The 27,429-nt window shown below is 35.7% G+C and overlaps 1 protein-coding gene across 13 annotated transcripts in view; it reads right to left on the reverse strand.

Annotated features, from left to right (window-relative positions):
• The window catches only part of Rg (A kinase anchor protein rugose), a 299,154-nt gene that overhangs the window by 178,735 nt on the left and 92,990 nt on the right, over positions 1–27,429 (reverse strand). For 8 of the 13 annotated variants that reach the window (XM_070311921.1, XM_070311914.1, XM_070311913.1 and 5 more), the window contains exon 1: positions 14,379–17,540. The exons of 4 other annotated variants lie outside the window; for them this stretch is intronic. In XM_070311921.1, the coding sequence (XP_070168022.1) occupies positions 14,379–14,651 (273 nt within the window). In that variant the 5' untranslated portion in view covers positions 14,652–17,540. Of the gene's footprint in view, positions 1–14,378; positions 17,541–27,429 lie in introns of those variants that run through there. One more of the 13 variants, XM_070311918.1, reaches the window with a different exon arrangement.

The following is a 27,429-nucleotide window of genomic DNA, read 5'->3' on the forward strand; positions in this document are numbered from 1 at the left end:
TCAGTCGTATACGCGCTCTTTTAATCCAATCCGACGTACTGTGATCAACAAAAACGCGGAGCTCGTCTTCATTTATACAAGTACGAGTACCGCAGACATCGATTTTTCAGGCTTGTACTAATCTTGTTAACCAGTGATTGATTGATTGATTGATTGATTGATTGATTGATTCGCCAATGAGAGAAAAAGAAAGAATTCTTTTTATTTCCGCGTGTGTGCGTTAATAGAAAAATCATGGGTAATAGCAATTGCTCTGGAACGATCGAGAAGATGCGATGTAATTCAATCTCGTCTCTTTGTTAAATCGCTGATCCCTTTTTAACGTATATAATTCGATAGAAGGTTTCATCTCCATTTCACAGCGTTGGCAACGGCACTCTCGCGAAACTGTTTTGTCCCGATGAAAGCGATATCTTTAATTAAACTCGCTCTGTCGCACGATGACTACAATGTGAATTTTTATCCGGCCCCGATAGCTTTAAACGCGTGCATGCGCAAAGCGTTCCGGAAAAATACAGATATGCAAATGCCTTGCCAATGCGCATATAAAGTGCGGATATGAGAGTCCCTGGATCTCAAAACAAATGAGGAGATCAAAGGTTACTGCGTTTCCGCAATTTCGAGTTATACCGCAAATTCTCGGTCACCGACTGATCGTCGTCTCTAGGTTCGCAGCAAATGTTTGCTCGCAAGCGATATTTATCGAAAACTTTTTCCGCGCACGATCAAATTATTTGCGAAACCGTGAATCTGCAAAGAGCCAATATTACGAATGTTTATTATCCATTGATTTAGAGCAATACATTTCGCATATTACAATACAATGGCAAACTGCCTGATTTCACGGCATATAATTCAACGGCCTTTGTCCTCTGCAAAAACACGACTCGAAATGCTCGAATGTCTCGCGCGATCATATCCACATAGCTAATTATTTATCACTTCTTCGGACATGTAGGAGGTCTCTTACTGGCATAATGCCATGTCTGAATGCGACATGGATCGCTTAGTATTTGCTTAGAGTTAGTGCATATTAATGCATAGTTGGCGAAAACTACACTTGATTTTATTACATCGAAAAATACATAATTTATAAAATATACAATATATAATAACGAAATAAAAAAATGCTCTTTAGAATGTAATCACAGAAACAAATTTAAAAAAAAAAGGCAAATAAGAGCCAGCGCGATAGATAGAGTGGATAGATTAACTAACAAATTCACAAATAATAACAAATATTTTTAACAACAAATAGGGAAGAACAAGCGTTTCAAGGATGTTGAACGTAACGTTGAATTTTTATTTGCAATTGGACGATGTGAGAAATATTATTTTACTAGTCTACATTTGACAATTTTAACTTCCCGCTGAGATTGACTTTATTTTATTTAATTTATAACATATTTATATGCAATTTCATCATTAATATTGTTTATATTGTATTTGCGCTGAGAATAGTCTGAAAAATGGACCGAAATATTCATTATTATTGTATTTATGATTGATTGAACTTGTTAGTTGAATAAAATTGGCGCTTTACTAATCACACTAGTTCTTATTTACCTTTCTTCTAATTAATTTTTGTGATTATAAAATATACAATTTCTCTCGCAAATACAATTTTCATCAAATTATTGACTGACAAAAATCAACTTTGTTATAGTACTAAGGCTATGAACAATCGATCGCTTTTATTTACAGCGAGAAATATGATAAAAATTTAATTTAAATTAAATTCTACTGAAAATCATCTTTGTAGAAAATATATGTCGTTGTTTTTATTGAAATATATAAAAGAAAGCTGACATAAAAGATTTAATATTGTATATTGCACATGTTGAATATGCAGCGATATTATTCTCAGAGAGGGGGTGAGAGAGAAAGAGAGAGAGAGAGAGACAGCTTTCAATATAGAACATTGCAATTGATATATAAAACTCAAACTATATATTTATTTTTAAATTAGATAGATTATTTATATATTATTATTTATCATTATATATTATACATTATTATATTATATATATTTATAATATAATACAATTATATTATATTCATACATATGTAAATTGTATCGGATAGATATTATGGTATGCATATTATATTCGGTTTGCTACATTATTATATAGTTTAATGTCCAATTATCATCAATTTATTAAAAATATTTTTAATAGCAAATGTCAAATTAATGCAAAATGTATGTAGCATGTATAACAATGTTAATACCAATCAACGTAAGAATTGCCTTTGACATTTCATCCCACGCGCTAAAACATTGGCCTCTTGAACATGAAGCATGACACGCATTATCGGGATTATCGATACTGACTATGTCGCAAATCCGTCAAATCCCGACGCGGGATTTTAATGGGATTTTATGTTTATGGCACACGTGGTTCTCTTGCACCATCCAAAATCTTATTATGTTAAATAAAACTTAGCAAAAATTAATTAAAATTCATCAATGCCAGTTCTATAATTAAAATATGTTCAAGATATTAGAGAGAGAGAGAGAGAGAGATATTACATATAAAGAATATGTTGTAGAATATTGTATCAAGAATGAAAAATATTATTCATAAGCAAAGGCCATACATTTTCCGAGAATTGTCTAAGTTTGCTTTTAATGAACCTTAATGTTTCTCTCATTTTTAAACCCTAAAGAGAGCATCAAATGGGCGGTTCCATGTGTTCCGAGGGGAATCATAAATCTAGCGTCGAGTGCTTGTGGTCTTGTGGTCCAGGTTGAAAGTGTAAATCTCCGGACACTTTCATGCGCTTATAGCGGTTCGTCGTGCACGCAGAACAATTATCGCTGATTTAACTACAAGTGCCATTAAATATACAATATACGCGTAGCAAATTATCGGGAAAGGAAATCAATTATTATGTGTACGTTTGCGTAATATCTCAATAAAGCTGTTTAAATATTAAAGTTCATAAAATTTTGTTAATTATTTAATTTATTTAATAAATGCTATAAATATTTAATTCTTTAATGATATTAAAACACATTTTTCTCGGCATCGACTCGTTGATATCTAACGACATCGTTCGCATCTTCGTTAAAACAAGGAGAAGCATTAGATTCGCGAACGAAAAACATTACTCTTTTTCCTTCATAAAAAAGGGAGGAGATCGATAATTCTACTGACGAATGCATAATCCGATGGAATCAAGATCAATGGCTTAACCGAAACGGCTGCTCCGATTTTGAAGATTCGATGGAAACGTAATCGCGTCGAATCGACCGAGTGGAACGCCGGTGATTAAAGCCGGTCGGGAGAGTTGCCGCCAGCGAGTGAGCGATATTTTTATACGATTCATATCTACGGCCATATTGAGCGTTTCGATGCGAATATTAGGGAACGTGCAGAGACATTTCCACGCTTGATTCGAGACTCGAGAGGATGACGTTGTTATCGTCGCGCAGATCCGTCTTCTTCTTATGCTTGTACGTCATATAGATAACGTCGAAAGAGTAATATCTGACGACTAAAAGATTCGCGCTTACTGATAATGCCGGAAGGATATAAACATTGTTCTACTCAAAGATTATATGTTAAAAATTAGAAGAGATTGGAAATTTTTTTTCTAAACCTTTTAGCGCGACCATTTAGTCGGTTTTAACGAGGCATAGGGGGTTACTCTCGAACGCGGAGAACGATTCACTTTTCATTCACGCACTTTAATTAACGCCAGACAGGTTTGTCCAATGGCGCCCCGAGTACGGGACAGCGGGAAAGTTAAGAGGAACATTAAACGTACTCCATTAATGGTAACAGCGTAGCTATTCATACTGCCACTCTCGACAGCATTCCTTACCGCAGCATGTCGATGCATCTTACCAACCCTCTCCCTCTCTTCTCTCTCTCTCTCTCTCCTACTCTAGATCACCACGACATCCTTTCTATTGACTCCTATCCTCACGTACGCAGTCAACGTTATCTCGAGACGACAAGTGCTATGTAAGCTCTATCAATGTCGTGCGCCTGAGATTGCTTAATCTTCTCCATCAGCATCTTCATTAGCATGATTCAGGTCGTATTGTTCCAATGTGGCTAGGCAACCGGGAGATGAATTTCTGAACGATGCTGTGCACCGATTATCGTAAGCGATATGTATTGTATAATATACACATAGATTGAAATATTTTTAAGATTAAGTCTCCTTATCATTTGTCATTATTGCTGGCAAATCAAGATAATATTGAAATAATAATTTTTTTCCATATTTTACTCTGACACGCTATACACATCTACTACTTTATTTTATATAATACACAAGTGCTCTCGTGAAGTAATTCTCGATACATATATTAGATAGATGAAAATGGCTACGCGTCAGTGACGCGTAGAATATTGTCGAAAATATTGGATGATTGCATAAGTTCGTGCCCGATTTTCATAGATGGCAGCAAGTTGCTGGCATGGCGGAGTTCTATTGTTTTCGTGTGTTAATTGTTGCTTATACCGAATAGATGACGTTGTCTTATGTCAATTTAGCGTCAGACATTGTTCAGATAAGTCCATTTGTGCATAAGAGAAATCATTAAAAATGGAAAACGAAAGGTGCATTTATCGGCATGTAATGCTATATGAATTTCGCAAAGGCGTGAGTGTTGGAATTGCACAAAAAAATATTCAAAGCGTTTATTTGGACCGCGCTCCTGCTCTCCGAACAGTCAAAAAGTGGTTTGGCAGATTTCGAAATGGTGATTTCAACATGGAGGATCAATCCCGCTCTGGACGGCCTTCTGGCCGTGATGATGACATTGTGCATGCCTTGGTGGGAAGAAACCCAAGGATTACAACTGAGGATATTGCTGAGAGGCTGAACATCGATAATTCGACCGCTTTTCGTCATTTAAAAAAGCTTGGATACATTTCCAAGCTTGATACGTGGGTGCCGCATCTCCTGACTGAAAGGAATAAGCTGCAGGAAAACTGCGGGAGTCGCAATGGGAAATTCTGCAGCACCCGCCATATTCTCCAGATATTGCGCCTTGAGATTTTTATCTGTTCCGGTCTTTGCAGAATAGTTTAAATGGCAAGAATCTCAATTCCGAGGAAGCTGTCGAAAACCACCTTACAAACTTTTTTCAAGAAAAACCAAGTTCTTTCTTCAAAAATGGAATCGACAAGCTTATAGATGGTTGGAAAACCATTGTAGAAAAGAATGGAGACTATATAATTGATTAATAAAAGTGTTATCTCTAAAATATAATCTATTGAAGTTTATATTTAAATCGGGCACGAACTTTTACGCAATCACCCAATATGATAGCGGACAACACCGGGATCAGCGTAAACGTGTGTAGAGTGATATCGGGCTTTTCGTCGTGTACACACGCTCACCACCCCGTGAATATTTTACAAATAATAACAGCGCGCGGTTATCATCCACCCGCATGCGCTGTAATATATGCAAAGTATGATCATACGTTGATATTGGTAATACTACTAAAATCTAAATGTGCCTTTTCGCATCACGATAATGCGAAATATCGTGCGAGCCGCATCTGGCATATACGCATACTGACGTAAAAACGCTTTTGAGCGCGTATTCTTCTAACAATCGCAAAATATAAAGTACGTCGTAGAATATATAACAGCGCGATATAACAATTGCGATCCCTCGATAAGAACGTCACGATTACAAAAGATCTCATTGAAATATCGTATTTATATCAAAACGACAGTCAAAAATAATTTGCAAACTAAATATCAGACTTAAGTACTCGCAACGCAGCTCGAGCGCTCTTGCACGATATTAAAGTCATATATTGTAGATATTAGTAATATTACAAATTAAACTTTCACACGTTTCGGTCAATCGTTTTGTATGATCAAACAGGAATAAATTTCAAACAACAGATTCGCGGTCCCATAAAAGCGTAGCAAATATTATCAACATTGCTCCCGAGCACGCTTTACATTGACAATATATGGTTAAATGTATGAGAATGTAAAGAATTTTTTTTATTCGACCGACACGAGGCAATAATTAATTTTCCCAAATATTAATAATCCGAAGCATCGGCGAATATTTACCAGCCCACGTGGCTCACAGTAACAAGTAATCCGCGCGGTACATATTTCGTAATTAAGTTCCATCGTGTATACAAATCCCTGTAGGCAGAACGATGCGAACGCGCTAATATACGTATAACGCTCTAATAATGGCTTCGTTGATGATGCAAAAATTCTTTTTTACTCGAAACTTCATTCTGACCTCCTCTCTCTCTCTCTCTCTCTCTCTCTCTCTCTCTTTATCGATAATTAAATAGCGCTCGCAATAATCGCGGCCACAGTACGGAGCGCGAGAATACGCGATGAAAGATAATGTCGCTCAATTTCTCTCTCTGGACTCTAGATTTTGTACAATATATCTGGCATGCCATTTTAGCTAGACGGAATGTTAAATCTCGTGTCATTCGTGAAACACAGAATAGCGCACGATGCGTCCAATATTCAATTCCATAATGAAAAGATTAATATATTAAAAATTGTCTGTCCTATATATTGTACATATACAAGCCTGTTGAATTGGAAAATCGCCATTGTGCGAGGCTATATTAATATAAAATTTTACGTTGCACGGGCATGTATTTTTTTCTAATCAAAGGCAAACATTTTTTTTTATACGCTGATATTTCAGTTAATAATTCGGAGATTAATAACGCGACGGTTTCTACGGTTTATGCGGCTCCATATTTCGTAAAGGGTGGCATAGTAGCGGAAAGCTCGACTCTCCGAATAGATGGTGCGTATATGTAAAATACCGAGTGTAAAAGCATTCGCGTATATATTTCGATGAAAATAACAGTCCACTGTTTAGAAAGAAGAAAATGTGCCGATATACATACTTTACTAAAATAGACGAAATGAAAATAATGCTGAAAAATTTTCAACGTCAATTTATGACGAAGATTTAAAAGTAAAAGAAGCCGGTGAATCTTTTAATTAACTGGATTTACAAATATAATTTAATATATTTTAAATTATACGTATAATGATATTATTGCATACATTTCGTAAATTATCAACGTAGGCATTAATAAATAAAGAAAAATTTAATACTGCGAATTAATCAGCTTACAGTTTCTTACTCAGCTTTGTACTAAATTTATATTAAATCTGATCTTGATTGAGAAAAAAAATTTTCTGTATTTGATACACGTATATCGAATTATTGTTAACTGAATTGCGGGGAACATATCGAGCCGTGCCCTGTTACCGAGCAAATTTAAACGTATTTAGCTCGCAATTACACGCGGGCGAATATTAATTTAGGTTTTGGGAAGGATCTTAAAGGCGATGATCCGCTGCGAAGCGAGAGCGCGAGCCCTTCGCGGTAACAGATGACGGACATTGATAACGTACTATAGAATTCTAGCCGACTTTGAATACGTAAGTGCTCGTGCACTCGCGTCGAAATGAGAACGTTTATTGACAGGGAATCGGTGTTTGCACAACCGTCAAATGAAAGCCCGACCGCGAGCTTCCGAGTTTATCCGGCAAAAACAACAGTACCAGTGTGTGTCTATACAGAGTGTCGACGATATGTCACATTCTACGATGCCCGTTTCCAGCGTATGGTACATATATCCGTTCCCATATTCTGACATTTAGCAAATCCGCTCTAGTAAAAACACGAGGATATTAACTGATACCGACATATATCGTAGTACAACAGAGATATGATTATTCGATTTGTCGAAATATTCAATAGCGTTTGTGAGCTGCTCCGTGTTATTAATTATGATCGCAAAATCTATCTTACCGGATTTATACAATAAAGTCAAGGACCGAGAATGAAATATGAATGGATATGATATTATTGTGCTGTAACTTGGATATCGCGAAATGATAGATAAGTTTTAATGTTATCCAGCCAGCAGAGATATCCCCCAAGTTTTAAGAAAGTGCAAAACTCGCGATTATATCGTATATCTTACAGTATAAAGTAAACTCATCCATTCATTTTGATTATTTTATTAAAGTACGAATTATGAAACAAAAATCGAGTATGACCACTTTCGAGAAAGAAATATCAACATTTTATTGCTTCATATTTTTCCTTCCGGAAACTTGCGGGATATCGTCATAGGAGCTGTCTTTGTCGACCAGCTAAAAATTCCAGGTCCATGACTAATTGGCGTAAAGTACGATGCCCGATATCGGGGCAACGATACCTAAACAACTTACCCTCGTGTCCGGTATGTTCGTTGGGATCATTTGACGATAAAGCGGATCTGGCTATGGCTAGTAAGTGAAAAACTTTGTCATATAATCATATAATAATAGGATAATAAATAGGATCGATATAGCGACAATCATATTTATTATTGAAAAAGGAATATCTTAATCTTAGATGGAAAATTCTTAAATCTGGAATAAAATGCCTAGTAACGCCACCGCGTATCGGTTTCGCGCCGACTATTGTGGCGCTAACACCAAGTTATTCTAAATGCAAGAATATAATAAGCTTAGATTTGCATATGTTACTCTCTCTTCGTCTCAAGATAGTAAGACAATCTTATTTAATTCGAGAGAGAAGAAAAGGAATTATTGATTTAATTTTAAAATTGTTTTACTTTTATACTGCATAAGGTTGTGAATACGATTAAATATGTCAAGAATATTTTTTGTCTCGTTATCAGAAATCCTTTCTGAGAGTGTAGAGATGAAGACGCGTTTCTTTATATTCATTGTATGACATTTATCGGAATGAAAATTATGACTCTTTTAATCGTAAAATTTCTCGTGATTTACGCGTGAGATTTAAAATTATCTCCCTCTTCTCATATACCAATTATAAACTTATCATTGAAAAACAATATTTTAAAAATAAGCTTAATTATCAACTATAAGTTTATTAAATGGTGATATTATTTATCTTTGTTCTTTACATAATTTTTTTATCGTTTTGTATAGTTTCCTCTGAATTATTTATCGCATAGACAATGTCCATATAAATATGTTTTTATATTCTAAAAGCGTATATATTCCACATACTATACTCCAATCCAATATTCTTCGCGCGATCAATCTCGCCATTGTTACACGTTATTAAATTTTTGTTGTATAAACGCACACCAGTCCTTCGTGATATGCGAGTTTTTCTCATAACATTTTGTATGTACGTGTATACCACGCGGCTTGTTTGAATTCCTAAATAAACGCCAAACAGTACGAGATATATCCATCGAATATCCGGGTGAGAGGAGAGTTTTCGGAGTGTAATTCGATTTCCTGGAGAAGCGAAATTCCGCGTCAGACGAGAATATCATTCACGCTCGGTAATAGACCGATGGATTATTTCGTGAGCAGACGCAGGCTCCGCATATATCTTTCAAACTTTGATGCTCTTCTAGAGCTTGTTTCTATTGTTATTTTAATTGCAATAATAATTATTATTAATTTGTAATTAGACATATACGATGGTAACGTAGATATTCGCAATGTGATTGCATTATGAGAGATGAGCAAAAAATTATGCGAGTAAATAATTACGTGTGAGAAAATTATTTATTTCTGAAAGAATAAATAATACACGACATAACGTTATTTATTTCAAAAATTTCTCAGAACTACATGATATTCTATTGTACATATCTATCATAATATATGTTGATAAAAACATTTTTATATATCTAAAGCATATAATATATTACTGTCGTTAAAATTTTTGCGATTTTAATCATTTACAAACACATGAAATACTTTGGTAATATCTCGATGTATCGATTTTCGGGCATGATAAATTTTGATCAGGGAACGCGAATAATGCACCGCATCATCTCCTAATAGAAATAGTTTTCAGGAAAGTGAAATCCTCTCATAACCCAAGGGGAGGTGAAAAAATCTGGAGCCCGTGTATTCGCGGCCCTCGGATATTCTATAGCTCTCCTAGAGCGATATATTCCTCCCGGAAGGGCGAAAACTTATGTCGCATAAACTTCCCTCCAAGATTTATCGTCGCCAAGACGATATATCGCGATGTGGTGAGGATTCACTGCAATCACAAACGATATTTCGCATGTATGTAAACTTCTGTAAAATCTAGATACAGAAAGTTCGATTAAATTCAAAGATAGAATAATAAATATTTATGTAAATTGTATTAAATAGAATAATTTATATCGCTCATTGTAAATAATAATTTATATTATTACTTGTATAATTTGTATTACAGATATAATTTGGCTCGTTTACATTAAAATAATATTTACAAGCTGAATTTCCATCAGATATTATAATATTTACAAGCATATATTACAATTAAAATAGAATATGATAATGATTAAAAATTTATTACGCGTTATTGAGCTTTCGATAAAATTATTACGAGAAATTGATATTGTACAATCAAATATGTATATGAACAGATTTAATAGTAAACGAAATGATAAAACAAACTTATCATTTATCATAATCAATGATAATATTGCTTTATAATTTTGATATCATATAATCATATTCATCTACTATATTAAATCTAATGACAATCTTATGGCAAAATTTCTTAGAATCATCGAGACGATTTTTTACGAGATCAAAAGATCTCTTCGCTTTGACAGTATCTTGTCTTTTCAATCGAATCCTTCTTGTTGACCGGATAAAATCACAAAAACATTCTTGTTATGGAACAATGCTATTGATAACTTTTATGATAGCGCGAGAATGGCCGGGGATGTAGGTGCTTATTTTCTTTTTCTTTTTTTTTTTTAAGGATTATCGCTTCTCCACGTCTCTCCGCGGGCGAATCGGATAAAAATTCATAGGCATTCTCATAGAGATGTTATCGTTGCCCTCGCCTCGCCCTTCATCTCGAACATGGGATGAAAACGTCATCCACTCGGCCGTAGAGCGACGCTATACCGGCCACGTCATCAACGATGACGTCGATAACAAGAGCGACGACAGGGATTATATATAAGACGCATACCAAAAACTTTCCCGATAGACAACAAGAGTATCAAGAAAAAAAGTTATCACTGTAGACCGTGTGACGATAAACGCGACAACATGGGCGAAAAAAGCGTTCGTTTTCGATGTTGTGAATTTTTACGCCATCCGCGTGCATCTATCAGCAGCCGCGTGTAACAGCCGGATGGACTCGCAAAAAAACCTTTGATTAATGACCTGTATGCGTCAGAAAGTATTATCCAGCCTTAATCTACTTGTAAAATTATCGATTTGGTTTCAGGGTGCGGGAAAATCTTTTGCGTCGTGCGAATCTCGCAAATCCAAATAAAATTACATTTTAAACACTGCATATATATTAGGTGTACAACTTTGCTTCCGCCGTTTTCCTATAGATGGCTTTAGCGGTAAGTAGTGGTCGAAATAAATAGATCATAGACGTCATGCGATAAACTTGGGCATTTGTCAACATAACCCCATAGAAACGTTAGTCGATTTGTGTCTGCATCATAAAGTTATTCTCGATTGAAAATGTCAGTTTACGAGCCAAATTATCGTCATTTGCGGGAGGTTTTAATTTTCTGCTTCAATATGAAGAAATCTGCAGCTGAAGCTCATCGAATGCTCTCGGATACTTATGGTGAAGCCGCTATTAGTGAAAGAATGTGTCGTGAGTGGTTTCAACGCTTCAAGAACGGTGATTTTCACGTCGAAGACCGGCATAGCGGTGGAAGAGAAAAGGTTTTCGAAGATGCAGAATTGGAGGCATTACTTAATGAAGACTCGAATCAAAGTCAAAAAGAATTGGCACGATCATTGGAAGTGACTCAACAAGCAATAACCAGTTTTTTAAAATAAAGCCTCGAATTTCGGAAAAAAAATGGCGGAAGCAAAGTTGTACACCTAATATATATATATATATATATATATATATATATATATATATATATATATCTTCATGTGTAAATAAAAATTTCTGATACATGGATGATTGGCGCGAGTTTGATTGGGTTATTTTGATTGACGTTATTTATATTATTTAATTCCTGCGACCGATCAAAGGCACTAGGGCGCACAAGCTTTAACTAGTAAATTAAATTAGGTCGTGATTGATGAGACGATACTAAGCAGAACGACGTTCCTCGACTATACGCCAATTCAGGGGAGAGTTTGGTCAAAGGGAAGCTCAATTCCTTTCGCAATTCCGAGTTTAAATTTCTCTCGAGACGCTACTCTCGAGCTTTTTACTCCGGGTATCGGCGTGCAAGTCGAAAACAACATCGAGGCTTTATTGCTTCAAGAAAGTGCATGCTCGTCTTTCAATACTTGCTTTTGAGGTGAAAATCTTACGCAGCAGAAAGGCAATGTTGAGATGGATTCGATAAAAATCGATTCTCTCACTTTAACGTCGACTTGTAATATTGACTGTAAAATTTATAACGTCGGTTAACGATCAGCAACATGGACCTGAATACAGATAACTTTCGACCGAAACTTTCTATAAAGTGTCTATCAGCGATCCGATCATAAAAAGAAAGCATGTATTTCACGAGGCATCCTTCACGAATATTTGAAGTTTAATCGATCAATCTTTCAACGTAAAGCATAAATTATCTTTCTATACTGATAACTTTAAACTATTTTAATAAATGTGGTATGATTTATTTATAATTCTTTATAGTATTATCTATCTTTTAATTACATTTTTTAAGATAAATATTTGCATACTTTACAATATCAGAATTTTTAACGTTTGCGTAGTATCTTCGCTTATTGTCTGCTTTTACATTTTCTTTCTCATAACAATAACAAGCTTTTTCAAATATGTAAAAAAACTAAAACAATATAGGTATACATTGTTGAATAATGCGTAGAAGAGTGAAAACGCGTATACATAGTGAATTTTATTTTAGAAAAAAAAAAATAAACATGCGTGCAGCGACTACGAACATAACGATATTTTTCTGCAACTTTCTTCAATAAATAATCGCTAGTATACAAACACAGAAATTTCCGTTTGAATTGACTTTTCTGTGATGGAAGCTGAATTGCAAATTATGTTTCTATTTGTGTATCGAAAGTTGTTTTTAGTTCCTACAGTTTTCAGTTTACGACGGAAACGGTACACTCCAAGATAATTTTGCTCCACGCCAAATTCTCTTTATTGATTTCGCTTCAGTGTGTTCTCTGCTGTTCATCTACTTCTCTGAAGAGAAGGCTATATAAGGCACCTCGTTATTTTAAAAGGTAGCAATTATATAAAAGCTCTGACTTGTTCGTCTTTTGAACGACATATCTTTCCTTTTCGCGCAAATAATACAATATTTCATAGTACCATTACCGGAGTATACTTTGAAGTAAAACAACTATCTATCTGATGTGTGATTACTGCTTGGACATAAAAATTTTCAAAATATAATCAATAATTAATCTAAAATATATTATACGAGTGTCCTGCGGATATATATATAAAATATGATAACATATTCGCTTCGTGTAATAACGAAGCATAATAATGAACTGAACGCTTAAACCGTAGAAAACTATATAATCTATTAAATTTCTTTAGTATATTATTAATATAATTAGCCACTTATTGTTCCATCGTCTCAATGATAAGGCAGATCGCATCGTAAAAACTCCTGTAACTCCTTTCGCGCTTTTATATTGTATATTCGTAAACGCACTTGCATAAATGCATACGTAAAAAATGGCAAAATGAAATGAAATGACTACAAAGAGAATTTTAATTTATTATGCTGAAAGTAATTTTTTAAGTGTAGCAAGTAAAAGAACGCAAGATAAATAAATCGTAATTGCTAGTTAACAGTAATGACACGTAATAAAGATGTCTAAATCTTTCTCTGTCTCTGTCTCTGTCTCTCTCTCTCTCTCTGTCTCTCTCTCTGTCTCTCTGTCTCTCTCTCTCTCTCTCTCTCTCTCTCTCTCTCTCTCTCTCTCTGTCTGTCTCTCTCTCTCTCTCTGTCTCTCAGTGCGCGATAAATGACACGTAATTAGACAATCCTCGTTTCTTAAACGCATTCAACAAGATAACAGACGAGAATTAATCGTCGGGATAACTTATCGCCACAAAATCAGTGCAAGTAGCGTTGTCTCGCTGCGAATCATTTTAAATGAGCAATTATTTATTCCCAGTTAATCTCTGATTAAAATCTAATTAGAATTTCGTATACACCCGCATATGCAGCTGGAATAAACATAATTCTAAATTCCACGATTATACATCTCTATATGAATCTACCATTAATTAATCGTTCCTTTAATACAATATAAAAAACTCACCATCAATGTATTATACTTTTGACATAAATCAGAAAAATCGAAAGGCATCGAGAGAAGGAAAATCTTTTCTAGTACCTTATCGCTCGATGTAAAAAATTTCCGGATACGACGAGCATAGCGAGACAGAAACGGATCCCTTACCGAGAAAGCTTTGAGGAAGACCAGGCATTGTATGATGCCTTCCATCGTATCCCCGGTTAAACAAAAGGTGCCGTTGAGGTGTCGTCCTTTGCGGCCTATCACGGAGCAGAGATTGGCCTGTACAAAGGCATTTTGTGATCGTGTAGCAGCCGTGAGAGCCGGATGGTGAGAACTCATTAGACGTTCCAGCGAGTCCATGTCTTCTAATTTTTTATATTTTCTTGTTTCGATCTCTCTCGAAATATCGGTCGAAAAGGGGTCACGTCGTAGCATCGGAACATCCAACTCCGAGATTGAGATTGAACATTAGTCATGTTCTTTTCCCCCTTCTTCGTCGCGCTAAATCCTCCGGTATGAGAGCTACCACTTGAATTGATCAGAAAACACGCTCGCAATCGTCGAAAAGGGTTTTCATATATTCACCGAGAGTAACATTACACGACATCGGAGAGAATATATCGCAGCAATTTAATTTATTCGGCTCTTTCATTCGATATAATTGGATCTTTTTTCGCTGGACGTTGTAGATAAAAGTAAGACTGTCTGAGTGTTATTTCAATTCTGGAAAGGCATTTCGCTAAAGCGGGCCACTTCAAATATATTTTAACTTATTAATAAATAATAAATGACCGCCCCTTAAAGGTCAGGTCAGTCGGACTTTTGTAAACACTTGCAAAATGCAATAACACTTCACAATTTAATTTTGTTTAATACACTTGCAAGTACAATATATTAGCCCTTTTCGCTTCTAATCTCGACGAAACGTTCTTGCGTTATAACGTAGCTGTTGTATCAACCGCGACAAGTTGTAAGTCTATTATAATCTATAGAAACTTTTCGACCGCAGACGTCAAGATTGACTTACGGACAGTGAATATGTACAATCACTGTGTTAAACGATGTTATCGCTTCTCTTTTTCCTGCTTCTTCGAGATGCGGGCAAGATGTCGTGTTATATGTTGGAAAACAATGTATTATGTGCACGACAACGCCGACTTTGCTGACGCGTGTAAAAGAAACTTCACTCTCCGTTTATACGTTACGGTTGTACTGACGTTTGGTAAACATCGTAAAGTATGCATTCGCAAGCACGTACTAAAAAGTTCGTCAAGCAAATAGTTTGCTATTCCCTCGCTCCGTACGGCGGGCTGTCAGCCACGATGTCTCAATCAATATCACTTACCGAGTCTCAAAAGCTTAACGACGGGCCACATTCTATTTTTCATGATACGCAACGGTCATTGCGTTCGCTGTAGCGACCAATTCTACTCGAGTAAATCCGTTGCTCTCGATATTTTTACGTATTCGCAAACAAATCGAGCGGTTGCGCATTGTCGTCGTTCGCACATTCGCGCACATCGCAAATAATGAACAATACAACAGCGACTCTCGACTCTAATACGTCTCGTTAATGAGGAAAATCGTTCGATGAATCATATCACTGTGTCTTCATCGATTCAGCTTAGTTAACGCCTTTGCGTGCCTTCGCTCACTACATTTATGAAGCGACACGTTTATCAACACAAATTGCGGATCGTTACTTTCGACGATCGCATCTACGAATTCATCGCTCTAAGAACTGATAGACCGCTAGTCTATATTTCAGTTGACGTAACAGCTGACAAATCATTATCGATCGAGTTGCCGCTCCGAAACTCCGTAAACATCATGAATCTCCGAGACGAGCGTCTGTTATCACTGTACGAAATTGTAAATCCATCTCGTCTGACCATCCATTTGCTCGGACCGAACTCGGCGAAATTCTATATCCGTTCGAGGTTTAGTAAAGATCCTTTCCGTTCTGGCGTAGCTTTCTCACACAATGCGGCTCATTTCCCGAACTGACACAGATGTTAGATAATTCTAGGTAAAATTATTCGGATCGCGAAATCAAACGCACAATCTATTGCGGGCAACGGGCGCGAGGCCCTTGAATCTTGCGAGAAATCGAGTATACTTTCTGCGGGGGCGATGCCTCGATGGTCGTCTCCGCCGGATGATGCGTTTCTATTGCCTGCGGGCCGGTGTAGCGTCTTATTAAATCGCACATCTCGTAACAGAGGAAGCAGATGCCGATAATCAAGAAGGTATCCATCTCCCTATTCGATCACGCGTAAATTTGTCAAAGATCTCAAGCGGTCTCGTAAAATGCAATATTTTAAGGAATAAAAAAATTTCAAATTTTTGTCTAAAATCTGTCCCGTTCCTACTCTATTTTTTTCTTCATCCAAGACATCCTCTAATATCGTCGCGAAGCCGTTAAATGCAGCTTATATCGCGTTTGGACGTAACGGCAAACGTTGTCGCCGTCAGTTTAACGCCGTCAATAACGTTGCACTTCCGTCCGTGAATATTCCGCTTGGTCGTCAAAGTTTAGAAGCGGCAAATAGGCAGAGGGCAAATGGAGAACGCAATCTGAAGCGAATCCTCGATATTACAGCGGTCTGGCCGTTCGGAATAATGTCAATCATACGCTTTTATCCGAGTGAAGAGTGTCGCTCGAGACGTCGGACGTTAATGCGTTACCGCTGTCGATGACAGCCACGTCGTTGATCAAGGACTCGGAAATCGCGCCAATGATCCTACAACTATTATCGCTACGTCTATCGGACATCTCACTGATGATACCACCCTTGTCCCAACATCCTACGTTAGCGGAACGTCCTACGAGCTATCCCGAATCTTCCTTTCGCGAGAGACGAACGATGATCTCGCACACGAGGTCGCTGAAGCGCGCGCTTCAGGTACGATGGGAGCTCGTTGTCGGAGCAACCGGAAACGATCGAGAGGGAGCCACGTAGTTGCGTCGCAAGGTGGTCACAGAAACAAAACATGGGCCATGTGAGCAACCGTCCATCGGATATCACGATGCATAGCCGTTACTTTAACCGTGTCGATATGCCGGTAACGAGACAGATGCGTACTCGACTGCAGTCAACAATCGCACGAGGATCACACGACACGCTTTTCGCGCCTTTCGCGTTCGTTCGTCGATGAATAAATTCGACGAAAACACTATGCGAGATCCGATCGACAAGATCTCATTCGCCAGCGAATTCTTCGCGAGCGCGTCTCGATCGGATCGAGACAAATCGCGATGAACGCGTACAATAAACGCAACTCGCTAGGAGCAAGAGCAGCGCAGTTATATCAGCGGACTCGCAACGGGCCAGCGTATGACTAGCGGATACTCTCGGCGTGAGGGTGCGCCTTTACAAGAGAGAGGGTGGGCGGGTGGAAACGAGGGATGCTGGGCGACGGCGCGGCCCGCGGCGCCACCCCCCGACCCTGCCGCGCGCGGCGTTCTCGCAAAATCCACCGGCTACCCTCTCCTTTCTCCACTCGCCCCCTCATCGTCCCTTAGCCGTCCTGCGCCCGGCGCTATTCGCCGTTTCACCCCAGCTATACTACCGACCGACTCTGTACGTCGGTCTTATTCTTCGTCATCCCTCTTCTTACGCTTCTTTCGCTCCTCTCCCCCTTCAACCCCCAACTCTTTTGCCCACCCATGCTCTATCGCGTTCTTTTATCGCATTCTTTATTCCTCGTGTCATCCGCGTGTACGTCGCGGTGGGTTCGCGTTTCTTCATCGCGTATCTTCCGCCTTTCCATATCTTACACCGTTGACCCGGCATCAAATCGCCAGCGGCGATTTTTACGCCAGGCCGGATATATTCAAGCGGGTGAATGCGCTTATGTCGTCCGACTTGGCAATTTCGCTTTAATGCATCTTCCGGTATTTCTTAAGAAATGTTTGTAAAGATCCGGTTTATTCTCTATTGGCGGGTGACAATAATGGATATAAAGCTATAGAGAAGAAGATGGAGATTACAATCACAAAGTTTATAATCAAAATTGATATAGAATAAAAAACAGACCATATTGTATCCACATTTAAACGGTTAAAGTACGAATTATTTATCTTTTACCGGAACTTCTTGATCCGTGGAATCGAAATCGAAATCCGCGCGAAATCTTATATGGTACGTATCTAGCTTGCGAATTGCATTCTTATTACGAATGGAGTTTCGAGTTCTCGACGATGATTCGTGTATGATTCGCGCTATTGCATCGCAGTACAATGGTTGACTTTTATTCCAAAATCTCCGTTCTATAACTCGAGATCGTTGATTCTCTTTTCGTTCACTTATCCCATTTTCCTCAAGATTCTTTATTGATTTCTCCATTCCGCAATTCCTGTAGATTTATTTTAAATCGACGTATTTTTCTTCTTATAAAATTTCTTCTATCTCTTCTCTTTGTTGTTTATTGCACGCGCGCGCGCGCACACACGTGTACACATACATACATAGAACCGTCTGACCTATTTCATCCTCTTCTACTGATTTTTCCATTCAGCGATTCGTTCGATATAAATTAATTAATTTATAACTCTGTATTTACATCTCTATTATCTTTAAATCCGTTGTTGAAAATGTCAACATTTTACGGTTTAACAATCTGGTATTTAATAATTCTTCGTCGTTTTTTATTTTATTACGGAATTTCTATTATCTTTACATCCGTCGTTCGAAATATCAACAGTTTCGCTGTTTAACATTCTGCTATTTAATAATTCTTTCTCGTTTTTATTTCACTTTGAAATCATTAATTGCTTAAACGATTAAATTTATATATCGTATTTTTAATGTGTAGAAGTATACATATCGTGTACTTTACATGTTCTAGCTTCCATTTGTTCCCTTTTTATACTCCCTAATTTCATTCTTGTACTTTTTACAAAATCCAAATTGTTATTATCGCATATAAGAAGCGTATATATCCTGCGTATATATTCCTACTCTCAAATCGAAAACAGTAAACAGTAAGAATGTTCACCTCTTAAGATTTTCAAGTCGTGTAACACTAGTACGAGGTAAATGGCCTATATATATTCTTAACGAACTTTCGCGAGCACCGACCGTACTTGGTGCATCATAAACAGGGAATTTACGACGGATATCCCGCGAGATTAGGTGCACGAAATCGACAAATTGTGAGTTTGCATTTACGGTACGTACCATCGGCGCGACTGTTCGTTCAAAGTTTGTCGCTGGTTTAATTGGCTTTAATAAAGTTCAGGGGGTCACGCCGGAGAAGTCGCGAAATTAACGATCGCGAGGTGCTAAGCGGTTAAAGAACCTTCTCATCCTGAGATCCCGTCACATGGCCAACATTTGTCCCTTACTTACACAAAAGAGTAATCTCAAGAGTGACCTGAAAGAAAGAGAGAGAGAGAGAAAAAAAAGTAACCAAGACGCGAGTTTAATATCACCACTTAGCCGTTTGGTTCGCCAGCACAACTTTTTCCTTTCAGATTATAATCACCAGAAGATTTCGTTGTTTTCGAACATAAAACATTTAAACGTGAAGCGGCGCAGGTGAACTGCAGGGGCCAGTTCTTTACACGCTAACGACAAATCGATAATTAGTATCTGTTAAAAGTAGATAAGACCTCACCATTATCGCGCTCGCCAAACAACTTTTATCTAATTACTCCATATTTCAGGTGATATGATAATACTTTCTTCGAAGATAGGAGATTAATACGAACGAGTGTGTTTGACCAAACCTTCATCCTCGTATAATTATTCCAGATACTCGCTAAGTATACAAAGATACATTATCTTATGCATTTATCTTTGTACATTTTGCAAATTTTGCGCACACAAATTTCGCAGTAATGGAAAATCGATTGTATTGTACATAAATCACTTTACACAATGCACATTTTACGGTTTCACGTTAAAAGTATTAACTTCCTCCCCCCACCGAGATGTACGCGATAATCGTATATATATAATATACACACTATTATATATGTACACTTATACATAAAGTCTTAATACATATTTGACTTCGATATAAGCTAGTCTATTCGTACGCGAACGTATGTTCGTGTCTTAGTGGACAACCTTTTTCGTTTTATCTCCTTTTTTCTTATCAAACACTGTTTGAGGCAGGCATGTAAAATTCGTTGCAAAATTCTTTTCTCCGGATAGAGTCGCCCCCATCTTTACAAAAAGCATATTGTATGTCCCGCGGCATGAATTCAGATTCAATTCCTCTTTCATTCGACACCGTTTCCTCCGAACCAATACGATGAAAGTTCTTCCTTCGCCTTGTTGGACATAGAGATTTGTTGAGGCGCTCAATGTATCGTCGAAATGTACGTAGCTCGTAGTTGAAATGGTTTTTTTAGAATATTATGCAGATAGCAGATATGGAAATGCGCGTAATATAAGTTTTAGTACATCGCATCGTAGCGATAAATGGTGCTGGTTTGTTGGTTAAAACAGTGCACCAAATGAAAGGGTAATTAATTACGAGAACAAAAGCTTACGCGAGTCAGATCGATAAGAAAACGGCACGCATAAATATACTGCTCTACTATGTACTGTTCTTTATGGCCTTCGTTCGGCATTTGTATCATCATTGAATTCAAGAAAATAATTTATTATCGGACATAATAATGTTGTGTTGTATTTCAAAGTCCTATGTATATTTTTATTCTACAGAATCCATATTTTGTTAATCAGTTACTTCCTTTTACACATTTTCTGCTTAAAATAAAAAATCGAATCATGAAATGATTAAGTATTGTAGTTTTACAATAATAAAGTGTGCATTACAATAGAATTGTATGTATTATGTGTATTATATGTATTAGAACACTTTTGATTTAATGTTCGAGTAAATCTACAATATTTGATATTATATAACTTGGATTGATTCAATCAATCGCGATAGGCTTTCTGATCAGCATCTAATTTCATAAGCCGTTTGTTGATTAGACGGAGGCAATTGATGCTCAATCTTGACCTAAATGTGCCAATATCTATTATGTTGTGCGCTAACATGCGCATATGTCGTCACTAAACTGATACATCAAAGTGAAATGTCTGTTATGTTATGAAATTTCATAGAAGAAAGAAAAATATTGGCAAATGGAAGCATAATTAATTTTTATCCCTCCTGTATGTATTAAAGCTAATTTAATCCGTCACAAAGCGAAATGAGATCAGCATATCTAACTAAAATGATGTTACCAATAACTGTGATGGGGAGATTGCCGTTGCTATAGGAAAGACATATAATATATATGCACGAAAATGCATCTTTACCTGCGTGTGCGCGACCACATGCACATAGACTGTTCAACTATTGATATACTCCGACGTTTACGACTTTAAGTTACCTCGCTTAATATATGGTATGACTTACTTAGATTATAAATTCCCTTACTTCTGAATATGTGTGTACGCCGAAAGAGCTTCTAATCCTAGCCCTATGCAATTTTGTCGCGTTTGATAGATTTATTTGATCTCTTAATGTGATGGAAGAACTTTCGTATGTCCAATGATAAATATATTTAAATATTCTCGCTTTGTTCACGCTATAAGTTCACGCTTTAACCACAAATGATACAATTTTATGTGCAGTGCATAATAGCTGAACATAAACTTCATTAAATATCTTATATTTTTGCATTAACGAAATATTATAATCCCTTATACATAAATCTCTGAATGCATTATCACAATAAATTGCATAGTAGCATTAAATATAGATATTTTAGTAACAGAGCTCGATCAAATATGAACAACAATACATTATAATATAAAAGATATTGATTATTTATATCATAAAGAAAAAACAATATTTATCAGAATAATATATAGTATATCGCGATATACATTTATGTAAATTGCAATTATAAAATATAATTTATGCATATACATACATATGTGTGTGCGTGTGTATGTGTGTGTGTGTGTGTGTGTGTGTGCAATTAGATATGTAAATACAATTAAAGCACAATTAAGCTACAAGATAAATCGAGAGAAATCTCCTCGATGAACAAAGACAGCAAATCTGCATTACATTACATTGATCAAAACCAGCGTAATCTGTATTATCCATTAAACAAGAATAAACAATAGTGCATTGTCGTTAGAAAGATGCATCCTTGATTAGGTATAACTGTATAAATACACGTAAGAGAAATATTTTAATATATTTTTATAACACAAACGTAAGATAAAATATACGTATTATTTTTATTAATGAAGATGTTGGAAAAATATTCTTGTCAATTTTTCATCTTGACGATAGAAAAATATATTTAAAAATACAAAAGATAAAAAGTATATATATAATCTTAAGAAATTAAAAATTAACATACACATATATCGCAATGGAAATAATACAACACGTTCTTTTTTTCCATCTAAATTTTTCTCCTTCATGAGACAGACTCAAGACAAATTGCGCGACGCTCTGTTACGCGTAAACTTCTTTCTGCCAACGAAAAAGAATCGACAGCTATCCTTTTTTTTTTTTTTTTCAATGTCGCAGCGATATTAAATCAAGATATTTGTTCCCGCTTGAAAAGTATAGTCACTATCGGAGCGCATCCGTCATTTCTCTTCTCTTTCTCGCCAGATGTTATTTTCTGCATTGCAACATTTGATATCATTCGGGTTGAATTTTTCAATCAAAATAATAAAATGTATATAAATTTAGGCCAGGCGTGCTATTAAAATGCGTTTCTCATACACAAAGAATCACTTGTTTATATTAAGCTATACAATTTCCATATAAATGGCAAACATTTTATTAAAATACCAATCATGGCAAAAATAATAATAATCCCCTCTCCCCTCCCCATAATACTCTTTTATGATAAAATTTAAAAGGGAAATTAATATATATATATTAAAAATTAAAATATATCATTTTTCTTTCTTTTTTCTTTTCTTTTTTTTTTTTTATACAAAAACTAATTTGATCGATAATATTGTACAATAACTCAATATAGTAGTATTAATAAAATAGAAGAATAGAATTATTAATAAGATCTTTTTCTTTTCTTTTTTTTTCATTCAACTAATAAACACTGGAAATAAGAGAGAATTTTAAAATTGTCAATCTCCAAGAGAATGTACGTGCTTGATATCGCTAAGATAGCCACGAGAAAATAATGAGAAAGACGCGGACAATGCGGAAATAAGCACAAGCGTACACCGAGAAAAAAAAATTGTTAACTTGACTAAATTCGTCCAACTAATTACTATATTTCTTTAATTAAAATATTTTAATATTTTAAGTCAAATATGACATATTAAATAATTAAATCTAACATGAGGTATATTTGATTTAAATAGTTAATTATTTCAATTAAAGAAATACAAAGAAATAGTAATTAGTTGGACGAACTTAGTCAAATTAACAACTTTTTTTTCTCAGTGTAGTTATATTTACGAAAGATGCGGAAAGAAACGGTCTTTTCTCTCGACGTGTGACAATAGCGGAGAACAGTCATAGAAGTCCAGCAACAGGAAGAAATGCTCACCACCAAGGTGTTACGAGTTGCCGAGTCCTCTCCGTTAAGCATGAACTGATTTTCCTTGTCCGACTTTTCGCCTTTTCCCCTATCCAACCGTGTTTTCTCGACTTGGAGCGTTGCAACGGCAACGGCTTCCTTTGAATTTCGAAAACGCGAGACGCGGCGCGCCGCGGGGAAATCTCATTTTCCGTGGACCCTCGCATTGCGAGAAGTGCCAGTGCCACCGGGAAGGTCGGAAGATTTATTATGCACTTTCTTCTTCTGCAGATAGAACGTGCATCCCTTCGTTACACAGCGCACGTCAGCGAGACCTGATCTAAACCGTTGCTCACAATCACCAACTCGAGAACTCGATTCGCAAAAAAGGATGACAGTGGTGGACATAGCATCCATTCTCTGTGATCTTGTCTTGAAGATATGTGTACGAATATATAATACAATAATATTCAACAATATAATAAATAATTTCCATAGCCAAGAATCACTTTGGCTACGAATAGCACGTGCATCCGATAATACGATAATCTGAGTTTTCATATGTTGCGGTGGATAAATAAAAACGCGCGATAATATATTGTGATATATAATGAATATACGATAATATATTTAAAGAAAATCAAACATATACACATACAAAATTCGCGAAACATGATCTATCTATTTTATTGCTAACAAAAACGGATAGTTTAGCTAATAAATGCAATAAAACTGTCTATCTATAGTCAGGTGTTATCATCGATTTTCAAACAAACGTTTTAGATAAATTAAAGTACGAAGAAGAATTCAATCGCAGATATATTTAATCGATATTTTTCATGTATTGTATTCTGTGACTATATCCTTTAAATGAAAAATATATACTAATGTTATGTGTACATATATTTATAAAAAACTAAATATTAAAAAAAAAAAAAGATATTTTCTCTTTACAGATACTAGGACAATAAAAATTTACGACAACTTGAGGAAATTGCAACGGTGCAAAATGATAGAAGATATGAAAATCGTGCGACAAGCCAAGTTCTACCGAATAAAAAGATAGAACTTCATGGAAAATGTGTACTTTGCAGCTCGCGACGAATATAACCAGAGAACTATTCCGTTTAAAAGTATTTTTCCTTGTCCCTGGGAGGTAACTTCGGTACTCTCACAAGTACAACTCGCCAGTAGATAGTTTGATGCGGAATTAGCGCCAAGTACGACGGAAATAATATCTGCGAAACGTTATCAAGGCACTTGATGTAATAGCGTCGTCATTAAACTTCCTCATTCGTTACGATAAAACTACCAATGACGAAAATGCGATTGATCGTCGCGGGCACGATACGCCTTACGGAGAGTGAAAACTTTATTGTAAAGTTGAAACAAAATGAAACATCGTGTAATAACAAACTCTTCGCGTGGATCGAACCGTTCTCGTAACGAAAAGATTACGTTCCGTTCTGCTTTTACCGAGATAGAAACACAAATCATCAGTGGAGATGCGCTATCCTTTTATCCTATACATATAGAAAATATGACAGTACAGCTCTTTCTTTCAGACATCGCGGCGACTGAGCTTTAGCGAAAGTGTATGATTTTGTTATATTGTATTTGTGCTCTTTAGCTTCTTATCGAACGGCGTCGAATAAAGGATAAAGTACGTAGGATAAGACAATGTAGAGATAACAGACTATAGACAAAATATGAAAGAATCCAAACAATAAGAATACCACGTAGATTATCTCAATGAAAAGAGATAGAATGACCTATATATAATTCCGGGATAAAAGATGCCGAATTCACGATTTACTCACACACAAATTTGAACAATAGCCGGCTAAAATACGCTCGCTGAATACATACCTTAAACAGAAATAATATTAAGAATATTAATTATGTATTCGATAATTTTAAAATTAAATTAATAAAAAATAAATAGTATTTGTGAACATTTATACATTTTAAATTACGTAAGTAAACTTTTAAACACGCAACAAGGATATGATAGAAGCAATTTAAAGAAATCACAAGATCAAAGTGCAACACGAACAATAAGATACAAGATAAACGTGAAAAATTTATCAGAATTTTTGTCTTGCTAGGGAAAAATCTGAAATTCTTTGGAACGTGAAACACATAAAGGAAACATTAAAGTAAACGAATGTGCTCACTTGTTACGTGAAATCTTCAACGCAATTTTACGATTTATCGCGCCACAGGATTCTATAAAGACTTGAAATCATTTATTACATCCAAAGATTTCACGAATTTCACTGCTATTAATATCAGAGATAGAAAAAGATAAAAGGAAAGAAAGAGAGAGAGATTAAGTTTAAGAAAACGGAAACATTTTCAATAAATAAACTCATAATTGTTCATAAATTAATTAACATAATTACAATAACCATATTTTAAATACCATAAATTTTAGAAAGTCAGTCAAAAATAACTTTCCCTCTTCAACGAGAATTAAAAATTAATTTATTAATTTTTTATTATCTGCAATAAACAATATAATATAATAATTCAGAATCTCTCCACATTAATATTTTTTGTTACGTAAACTATATGTCGTGCAATTAGATGATTGCATTATTAAGATAAATGTTAATTTATAATAAAAAAAAAATGTCCGTAATTTATTATATTCCATTTCACAACAACAAAAGGATATATGTACGATGCAAGTAATATGAGATTTGAGATGTCCGTATTGTAAATTTGCCTGCATCACCTATATCGCTGTCTCTGGATCTTGAATACTGCGGATATAAATCGCTTGTCTCTGATAGCGAAACTACTTGCAATAACATTTTACTTTTTTTTCCGTTACGTACGTTCCGCTTTGACATTCACAAAAATTACAATACTTTCATCGCACGGCCACGAAGCTTTGACGTTATCGATGCTCAAAAATTTTTTTACAAAAAATAAACTTTGTCTCAAACTGCAAAATTACATAAAAATATTACAAAAACAAAAGTTTTCTTTTTCTTCGTACATAATTTCAGCCGTTGTTGGCATTTTCATTTCTTGAATAGCCTTAAACCAATTTGCTTGCGTGGCGATTGTTTCATAACCTATATGCGTCAAAAGAAAGGAGAAGATCATATATATAGGATAAGATGTGTATACATGTACGGATGCGGTCGACTATATTTTGTCTGTTTTTTAAGCTTACACAGCTTCCTTTCTGTGTGCCGAGTTATTCAGTACCGACACAATAATATCATACAATCGCGAAGCTCATTTCTAATCGTTATAATAATAGTACCAACAGACGCATTGTTCGGACTTTATTCCTATTTTTTGGGGGGGGGGGCGCATTGTGATAATATATAGCTGGATGCATTGTCTATTGAAACAATATTTTTATATTCACCCGACCAAAATATTGTTACGATTGCGGGCACAACTGCAATTTCACTAATCTATTTTTGTTCCGCAATACATAGTAATACATATCTGCATCATTAACTATTGTATTTACGCAGGTAATTTTAGAAAACTATTAAAAGAATATAGATTTCTTTTTAATCGTATAGCTATTTATTAAAAGAATATTTTTTTTAATTTACTAAACGATAAAAAGCAGACGTTAAAATCTCTCAAGGATCTGAAGAAAATTGATAAAATCGCTCTTATTGACATTTCAAAGTATCATTTTAGAATCATTAGGAAGCCTCTCTATATCCGAGACGACTCACTCCTTGTAAAACT

Source organism: Polyergus mexicanus, unplaced genomic scaffold (genome assembly GCF_030449975.1).
Source record: "Polyergus mexicanus isolate NDT 795.1 unplaced genomic scaffold, iyPolMexi1.0 SCAF_21, whole genome shotgun sequence".
NCBI lineage: Eukaryota > Metazoa > Arthropoda > Insecta > Hymenoptera > Formicidae > Polyergus > Polyergus mexicanus.